The sequence below is a fragment of the Protomyctophum bolini genome (genome assembly GCF_963924005.1).
Source record: "Protomyctophum bolini genome assembly, chromosome: 4".
In the NCBI taxonomy this organism is placed as follows: domain Eukaryota; kingdom Metazoa; phylum Chordata; class Actinopteri; order Myctophiformes; family Myctophidae; genus Protomyctophum; species Protomyctophum bolini.
The window spans coordinates 5,442,601-5,452,416 of record NC_137865.1 but is presented as its reverse complement, the minus strand read 5'-3'; the positions used below and the strand labels follow the sequence as shown (position 1 = coordinate 5,452,416).

Sequence of the window (9,816 nt, the reverse complement as noted above, 5' to 3'; positions counted from 1 at the left end):
CTGAATGTCTGTCTGTCTGAATGTCCCTGACAGCGCTTTATCTCAACATTGGCTGGCCCAATCACTCCCACTTTTCACACAGGCATGGACCATAATTATATGGAGGTCTTAATGGAGCCCTTTTTCCAATTTGACACATTAATGATTTATAATGAATTTATTAGTGGATTAAAAAATGCAAAAATGGGTATTGTACTGTCAATATGACATGAATATGAATGCAAAGTAGCGGTCCATGTGTGGACAGGCTACCTGTCGCCGTTGTGCATGGTGAGATGTGTGCAAACCGTGTAGTTTATCAGGAGAAGAATACCAAAGGATGCAAGATTTATTAGTGAATTAAAAACGCTCCGGGCGCAGTACCCCCCCACGGCCACAAGAGGGGGGCAAATATCTCACAACGGGTAAGGGCTAGTGATTACAATTTACAATTTAGGAATTTAGCAGACGCTCTTAATCCAGAGCGACTTACATTAAGCAAGAACAAAAAAGCATGGGAATACATCACATAAAAACATTTATCAGCTTTTTTGTCTGCTTATAAAAAGTGCTTCTTAAAATGGGAGTTAGATTATTTAACGCTATGATTCTACTGTATGAGCTGTTAAAAAATGTTCTGTATCAAATTCTAACAGCATCAGGATGGTTTCAGGCCAATGCAACATAACAGCATACCGGCATGCGCACTTAAGCCTCTCCAATTGATCCAAAATGCCACAGCTTGCTTGGTCTTCAACCAGCCAAAATGATCACGTCTCCCCCCCTCTCTGCTCCCTCCATTGGCTTTCGGTCACCAGTCAAGTATACAAAACTCTGATGCTAGCCTTCAAAGCAATCAAAGATATGGCACCCCCATATCTTGCAAGTCTGATGGACCCTACAAACACTCCCGCACGCTCAGATCAGCTGACGCAGCTGGAAGTACCTTCGCTAAAACGCTGGGACAACGCTCCACATGTCCCAAACTTCTTCCTTCTGACTCTAAAACTATGGAATGCACTTCCCACGGCAATCAGAACTGCAGACTCACTCCCAATCTTCCGCCGTAGTCAAATCCCACCTCTTCAGACTCCATCTTAGCCCGTAGCACTTGCCCTAGCCTTCACCATAAAAAATGTATTAATAGACATATAAGCTATAATATATTGTGTAGCATGTGTGCTTCAGGAGAAATGATGCAAAGTAACGAATCTTTAGGTTATGGTGAAAAGTTCCCAAGATTGTGCATCTACTATTGTTTGTGTTTGTGTGCATTGCTTGTTAATTGTGTGTGTGTGTGTGTGTGTGTGTGTGTGTGTGTGTGTGGTCACAGTCAATGAAGTAGGACTGAGACCAGTTTTATAGGTCACATCAGGGGAAAAGGCCCGCTCTACTCAGACAGTTTTATGTAGTTCCAGGCGTGTGCTGGGTGCAGACTCCAAAAGAACATAATAGAAAATATGGTCAACACTACACAACGAGATCAAAGGTAAGAGACACAGGCGGGTCAAAAAAAAACAGCCTAGCTGTCTCCAACATTATTAACTTATCTACTAGGCAATTAAATGCCGAAGAAATGTCTGTCCTTTCTAAAGGGCTGTCATTTGTACCGGCACAAAAGGCTAACCCATTCACTGCTAAAGTTGAACTGTTTTGTTTGACTTGGTTCCACAGATAAATATTGTGACAATGGCAAGGTCGGTTTTTGTAGATCGTTTTGTGGAATTGTTGCCTCTTATGTTATTTGACAATTTGGCCAATGTTTGATCTGTTTTATATGTGCATGTTTTTTGGTCTTTTTAATTTAATTTAATTAATTTTCTTTTTTATGTATTCATTCGGGTGAACTCGTCGATTGTCACAGATTGTTCGCCTATACTTTCCGTATAAATGTATTTGTTTATTTGACACAACATGACGTGACGTGACGACATTCAGCTTATATTATAAAACACGTTTTGGGGAAGTTGATTAATAGCAATGCCGAGGTACTGATCATGCTTTATTGCACATAAACAACAACAAACAATTATCATAAACCATTATACTTTCCCCGTGTCTCACAACAACCAGTGTTGCAGGCTTCGTGGACAATGGAAAGAATACGTCTGGATCAGTCCGCCCAACAGGCCGTGGACGACTACCTGGAGTACAGACGGATCGTGGGCGACGCCGACGGCGGCACGCTGTTCACCCCCGAGGAATACGAGCGGTACAAGGAGAGGGTCGTCCCTCAGCGGACCAGGAACCGGCTGTACGTGAGCTACGGCGTGCCGGGAGGAATGGACTGTAAGCTCGTCGGCCCCGAGACCGAGTGCTTCTGCACGCACCGATACAAGGAACACAAGACGGACTTTGAGACGGTTCCCGACGAGCGACCCCTGGCCCTGCCGTGCCGCGTCGGAGGGTGCCGCTGTGTGACCTACGAGTACCTGCCCCTCGCCGGGGGGTCGCGGCCCGTCCGCTGCGGGTGCAAGCACACGGCCCACGACCACAGCGAGGGCGCGGGCCACGCGTGCGCCAAGTGCCCGTCGTCGTGCGCCGGGTTCCAGAGCTCGTACACCTGTGGCTGCGGACAGCCTAGCTTCGGCCACCGGACCCTGGTCGAGACCAGGCGAGAACGGGAGGGGCGGGGTCGGCCCGTGGGCCGGGACGTCCCGTACGCCGCCATGGGCGGGCTGACCGGGTTCAGCTCCCTGGCGGACGGTTACCTCAGGCTGGACCCCAGCGGCGTGGGTCCCCCTCCGGCCTCCGTGCTGTATCCCGAGCGGAGTGCAGGCCCGTTCCAGCCGCACGTGTTCGAGGAGGCGTACGGAAACACGTCGGTGTACTCCGGCCGGGTGGACGAGGCGTCGTCGTCTGCGGGGATCCTTCAGCCTGTGCCGGACATGAGGACGAGTGAGGAGAAGGACATGGCGTACTTTGAGAGACGCTACCAGGAGAGGCTGAAGGCGGAGAGGATGCAGAGGGTCTCGGCCTCGAGGGGCAGCGGGGCTTCCTCCAAACCGTCCAGGACTTTACCCGGCGGCAAGGCACGTGACACACGGTGAACCTACTGTATCTATAGATAGATATATTTATGTATTTATTTTATAAAGAAAAGGTTATAGGCGCTCTGATCATCATGACGTAAAAATAGACACCGTCTATTTGCTCAGGCACTATGATCTAAAATTCTCCATTCATTGTCAATGGGAATACATGTAATGTCTGTGTAGGCAGACACCAAAAGCTGGATCGATTGAGCAGAGGAAGCAGTTGAAGAGAAGCAACCATACTGCTCCATATATACCATACTGCTCATTAGGATTATGAGAAGTAATCTTTTTAATTGTCATATTTTGGCCTGAGGATGGCGCTACAGGATAGAGTAGACCATGGGGTCACCAAAATCAACAGAGGCCATCCTCTGGAAAGCAGTAAGTTGAGAGCTGCCCATTCGATTTTGAGATAACTTGTCGGCACTTGAAAGCGGCTACAATGATGGGACCATCATCTGATGAGCATGATGAAGGCGCAGAGCGGATTCCATATTAAGCCAGTGTTGAATGATTAAGCTCATCTGATTGAGCCACACGTACATGACTATAGAATAACTATAGATTAATAACTGTTCTGATTCTACTTATGATAGCGCTCGACCACAGTTTATTTACAACTGGACACAAGGCGTGACCAGTACTGTATACAGTATAGTGAAGTCTATATTCTCTGTGTGAAATAAACTTCAGAACTTGTTGTGTGATACTGCCTTGTGTCGTCATGTTCTGCGACTCAAGTGAAACATCAATCACCACACTTGGTAAACATCACTCAACCCCACTTAGTAGAGGGAGACATTTGAGGACCACATGGCTGGTCAACAGCATTCACAACGCAAATGAATCCAACAGCTTTTCAATGACAGCTAAATGTTACAGATTACATCTATCTTTAACCACACTTAAAAATCTCAATGTAGTATATACAGCATCATTTGTGTGCCGTATTTAATTATTTGTCCAGTATGATACTGTTGCTGTCGGGTGGAAACCTTGTATGTCCAAAACCGTTCCTTTTGTTTAGGGTACTTATGATGTGAATCGTTCTATGGGTTTGTTAATGTTTGTTTATAATTACATAGGACTTAAATCATTTGCCAACCGGTTTGTTTAGGGTACTCATGATGTAAATCGTTCGCCAGCCAAGTCTATGGACTTTAATGTTTGTTTAGGACAGTAAGTGTACAATGTATGTCATGTGGCTGATATAAATACATCTTGTAACTCATTGTTGAGAGTCCTCTTATATTCAGCTATAGTGTAGATTCTTGTTCTAACACAAACATTAAATGCCATTGACAATGAACAGAGAATTTACGTCATGTGTCTGAGCAAAGTGGCTGTATCTGCGTTAACAAACATTGAATGCCATTGACAATGAATAGAGAATTTACGTCATATAAAGTCTGTGGACGTGCAAATCGTCCGTGTTGTCCTAACACAAACATTACGTCGTGATGATGTACGATCATAAGAGCGCCCCTCACTTCACACGGGTGTGATTTGTTTCATACAAGAAACAGGCCAGGATGGATAAAGGAAAGAAAACACTACAACCGAAACCATCGTGTAAAAAGAAACAATACATTGAAGCGGAGAATTCATAGAACAAAAGGAAGGATCTTATCATCATGACGTACAATTGGCACTATATGTCTATTTTGCTCAGACACTATATGACGTAAAATTCTCCATTCATTGTAAATGGGAATTTAATGTTTGTGTAGGACAAAGTCTGTGGAGACACGCCAAAAGCTGGACATATAGGAGCGCCCCTCAAAAGGTTGAGAGGTTAAAAAAAACGGGACCCACTCGTGACGTCATGACTCATGTGGCAGCCAATGCAGTGCCGTCACGTGGCAGCCACAGTGGTCGCCACTCACTTCACAGGAGTGTGGTTTATTTTCTGGTGAAGGGGGGAAGATGAGAATGGCTCTGGCAGGCAGTCTTCTGTTCTGTTCTGTAGTATATCGAGTTAACAGATTTAGATTTAAAAAAAATCACACCTGTGTGAAGTGAGGGGCGCTCTTGTCATACATCATCATACATCATCTACATAACTTTTCCCTTCATTGTCAATGGCATTTAATGGTTGTGTTGCCACAAATGTATGTCATATTTGGCGGACATTTCACCTACTTTCTCCTTTCATTGTCGATGTCAAATATGAGACGTGTGTGGACAAAAGCTGTAGGGAGGGGCTAGCGCCCCCAAAAAATAACATTTTGGTATGAATTAAAATGAAAGGCCAACGTATCCTCCATACACCGAAAGTTAATTGGAATGTTTCTAAGTTTTATTTGAGAAAATATATTTACCAATACACTTATGTATAGACACCACGAAATTATGTGTATTATAAAAGGTTATATAAACATTTTAATCTACATGAAACATTTTAATCTAAATGAAAATGCTGTCAGTTCAATCCTTGGTATAAAATAAGTATTTAAAAATGCACAGTATGGCACTGAGAGGAAGGCTGCAGAAAATACAGCTAAAGTTGGATAGAATATAGAGGCACTGAAATATTCCTCATGAGGTGACACATATCCAGTGCTAAACAACATATAATCAAACAAAAAAATATTAAGGCTACGTCTGTATACTAATTATTAACCACCTTAAACCTGAGCCTTCGTATTTTGGGTATGTCTTCCAAAAATATAAAAACTGATATAAATAAAAATAAAAAAACGGCGAAAATAACAGTTCTACAAAATGACAGCGCGTGTAACAATGCTACGTGTTGTGAGCTTGATTGGCTATTTCAGCTATTTCTTTAAACATGCTTCAGACTATTTCAAACCATACATACACAAACCCCCCCCCACACTCTCATACAGGCAGACACACAACGACGTCTCTGTGTTTAACACAACGCATGGATTTCCTTTTGGAGAGATGAGAAAGGCTGGATGGTGATTAGTATTAATCGCAATAGGCCTGTATCATTCATTGTCCCATTTCAATGCATTTAACAATGGTTTGTCTTCTACAGGAGGGGAGATATGAACTTCACTAATTCCTTAAACTGCAGAGAGAGAGAGAGAGCCTCCTGTGAGACACCGTCGCCTGTATATTCCCAATATTTAACATAAATAATGTCTCCTCATCACTAAATCCTTCTCTAGTGCACCTCACGAGACTGTAATTTCTTCATCCTCTGATTCTGAGAAGTCGGACTGCTTGCTGGACTCCGACAGGGAGGACAGATCGTGATGACGACGACGACGAAGATCAGGATGGGAGGAGGCCTCCTTCTGCAGGCCGTCGTCCAGTAGAACTCGACCACTGTGGTTCTGTGTCATTAGACCGAGGTGCGGCTTCCCTCCCTCGCCCTCCTCCTCGCCCACTACTGTCCCTTCATCGTCGTGGCAGTATGCCCCGCCGACGTCTGTGAGGTCCGGGTGGGGGTTGGCCTTGGTGGGCAGCGTCTGCTGCCGACAGCCCCCCGTGGACAGGAGCTCGCGCTCCTTGGAGTTCCTCCACTTCATCCGTCTGTTCTGGAACCAGATCTTCACCTTGACGGGAAGGAACGTGCCGGAAGACAAAGAGGTGTTTTTTTGTCATGTCAAAATATACATTTGGTTGTTATAATGACACATACTAAGGGGAAATGAGCGAAATCTGCAAAACAAATATTGCTTACCACTAGCTTTATTCACATTATGTGTTCATAAAGGTGTCTACTATCACATATATATTTGTTCCAGGTGTTGTGACAGCTGCTGAAAGATAGGTTACCATTATTAACCAATATAAGGCAACATTTTCCAAATTTCATTATACTTTAAGTAAGTAGCATGTGACATGTCAAACTAAGGGGTTTTCATGATTCTGAATCCATTGCAAGCATTATTTTTCACAAAAAACACTTGCCTAAAAATGCCCATAGCCGTCATCTTAAATGTCATGAGGTCAGCACATTTGTGCACATTAGGGCAAGTGGCTATGGCCGAATTTAGCCCAAGAAGTATATTCGTGCAAAACAAAATGCTTGGAATGGATTCAGCATTATGAAAAACCCCTAGTTTGACATGTCACATGCTACTTAAAGCATAATTCAATTTTGTGAATTTTGCCTTATATTGGTTGTTAATGGTACCCCAACTTTCAGCAGCTGTCACAAGTTTCCCAAGGGAGTTGGGTTGGAACAAATGTATAGTACAGTAGACACCTTTTATGAACACATTTGTGAAGAAAGCTAGTGGTAAGCATTTTTCTTTTTTTTGCAGATTTACCACACATTTTGCTAATTTTCTCTAACTAACTGAGCAAACAGCCAGCACACAGTGAATGTGTTACTGTGTGCTGGCCGCTTTCTCAGTTTCATGATATTGTTGAGCCATGTACCTTAAGACTGCTATTTGATCTGGATTGTTGCGGCGGGCAGCCGGGCATTGTACATTTCAGTGCTTTTTCTCAGTCGTTATTATGACCAAAACATTACACATTAGGCTACAACTTAGATGTACAGTGTGTACACACGTCTGGACCGTCAACAATCTCAAGATTTGCTTACTAAAACGAGCATGTGCGATCATTGGCTCTCTGGATCTCTGGATCTACACAATTGTTTCAGGTGTTCATGCAAACATTTCTTATTTACTTTCGACTTCTGAATAACATGTCCATCTCTATATATATATATACCTGGGAGTCTTTGAGTCCCAGCTTGCCGGCCAGTTTCTTCCTGTCTGGCTTGCTGATGTACTTCTGCTTCTGGAAGGTCCTCTCCAGGGCTTTACGCTGGAGGTCTGAGAAGACGGCTCTCCGCAGCATGCCCCTCCTGGGCTTCCCCCTGGGGAGCAGAGGCCACGAAAACGTCCCTGGGACCGGAACCACAGAGGACGAGGCAGAGGCTGCAAGGGACGCAAAAACAACGACGCCCAACATATTACGGTAATTGTATACATATCATTGTTCTCAACTAATAAACAAATCAGAAATAATGATCATAACAACAATTATTATTATTATTATTATCATTAATATTAGGACGATTCTACAAATGTCTTCTAAATCCTGACAGTTTTCTGAAAAAACCCATGTTTCTATACGTCAGTCGTCCTCAAACATTTTCATGTCAAGGACCCCAAAGATGATATATGTAATTGGCCGATGACCCCTGTCTCAAAATATGTTGTTCCAGGGACCCCTCCAGAAGCTAAACATTCGCTCTGAAAGTGTATATTCAAAGGTTTGTGCCACATTTTCACGATTAAAAAAAAATAGCAGACCTACAAGCCGCGCTATGAGCTTGTAGATCTGATATTTTTCAATAGCTAAAGTGTAATGGTTAAAACACCAAAAGGGGTTCCCGCCCAGAATGGGTTAAATCTATAATTATTATTATTATATTATTACTAGACCGGGTGCCCGGCTGTAGTATACCCGCTGTACCCGTTTTAGAGTATACTGTATACCCCCTTTCCACCCATCTGTCTGTGTCCCTTTTATGCACATAATGTGGACATTTCTGTATCTGTCTCTCTGTGTCCTTTATTTTCTATATATGGAGTTCTGTGTCAGACATGCCCAAATATGCATGGAGTATGATGTCAGAACAGGATAGCGGCCCTGCTCAGAGCCCGGGTCAGAGGCCTTTTGTGGGGGTGTGGAACGCCCCTCGGCCCTCGAGTCACGTGCATTACAGCCGTACACACAGACAGACAGACAGACAGACAGACAGACAGACAGACAGACAGACAGACAGAGACATGGTGCATTTATAGATGGATAAATCTCCTCAAGGAAAATAAAGTTTAATCTTTAATCTTCACATCTGGTTAATATCATAGGTGAAACAATTAGCCTATGGGTTGAGTGCCTTATAGCTTTAGTATTTAAAGGATGAATGAATGGAGCAAGAAATGTCCCTCCAACGTCTGGCTTTCAGACATGACATCATGTGGAGGCCAAGTCTATGGACTTTTTTGATGGTTGTCTTATTCATGCCCCCACAAACATCTGCATGCCTTCTGTGACATAATTTGGCAGCCATGTATGGACTTAAGCATATATCCTCCGTGCCTCTCACTTCACACAAGTGTGATTTTTATTTGTTTGTTTATTTGATTTTTTTCCCCCAGAAAAGTGAGGACGCCAAAAGCGATTGGCCGGAACGTGATGATGTATGATGATAAGAGCGCCCCTCCCTTCACACAAGGGTGATTATATTCTTTTTTTTGTTTCTTTTTTCTTTTTACAGCAGGAACTTTAATTTTAAAGTTACTGCTCTGGATTAAGAGTGTCTTCTAAATGCCTGTACAGTTTAAATTGTATACATTTGATTGGGAGAGAGTTTTATTGATCCCTGATTGGTGGAGCTTCTCTAGCTCCACCAATTTATTCTTTCTTTCCCTTTATTTCTATATCTGAAGCTGAATGTGAAACGCTCAGTTTGTCCATTGGTGTAAACAGAGCTTTATGCTAATGAGAGAGGCTCTAGCTCTTCCAAAACTCAGTCACACAGCCTCTAATGAAGCATGAAGGGGAATTGTATGGCTGGTAATTGTATGGAAAACCTAACTGTGTAGTAATGAAGTGAGTGGAAAAGGCCTCCGACAGGCCATTATATTATGGGTCTATTAAAGACTTGCCACTATATTATAGTCCTATCACTGCCATTGAAAACGTCTCTTGCTTTGAGACTAAACACACACACACACACACACACACACACACACACACACACACACACACACACACACACACACACACACACACACACACAGTGAGGTGGCATTCAGAGATGCCGGGCCAGTTGGATGTTTTAATCTTTAAAATTGGC

At 43.4% G+C, this 9,816-nt stretch overlaps 2 protein-coding genes across 2 annotated transcripts in view; one reads left to right on the top strand and one right to left on the bottom strand.

The window, feature by feature from the left end:
• Positions 1 to 2,072: 2,072 nt before the first annotated feature.
• Positions 2,073 to 3,029, top strand: LOC308313894 (protein FAM221A-like; the record flags this gene model as incomplete). Its single annotated transcript, XM_080761221.1, has 1 exon — positions 2,073 to 3,029. The coding sequence occupies one exon, from the start codon at positions 2,073 to 2,075 to the stop codon at positions 3,027 to 3,029; it is 957 nt and encodes a 318-aa protein (XP_080617347.1).
• A 3,131-nt stretch (positions 3,030 to 6,160) lies between these two features.
• The window catches only part of LOC308314366 (homeobox protein DBX1-B-like), a gene marked incomplete at both ends in the record, with an annotated part of 7,171 nt that continues 3,515 nt past the window's right edge, over positions 6,161 to 9,816 (bottom strand). Inside the window, 2 exons of the mRNA XM_080761965.1 lie at positions 6,161 to 6,544; positions 7,677 to 7,885. Of these exons, the coding sequence (XP_080618091.1) occupies positions 6,161 to 6,544; positions 7,677 to 7,885 (593 nt within the window). The remainder of the gene's footprint in view (positions 6,545 to 7,676; positions 7,886 to 9,816) is intronic.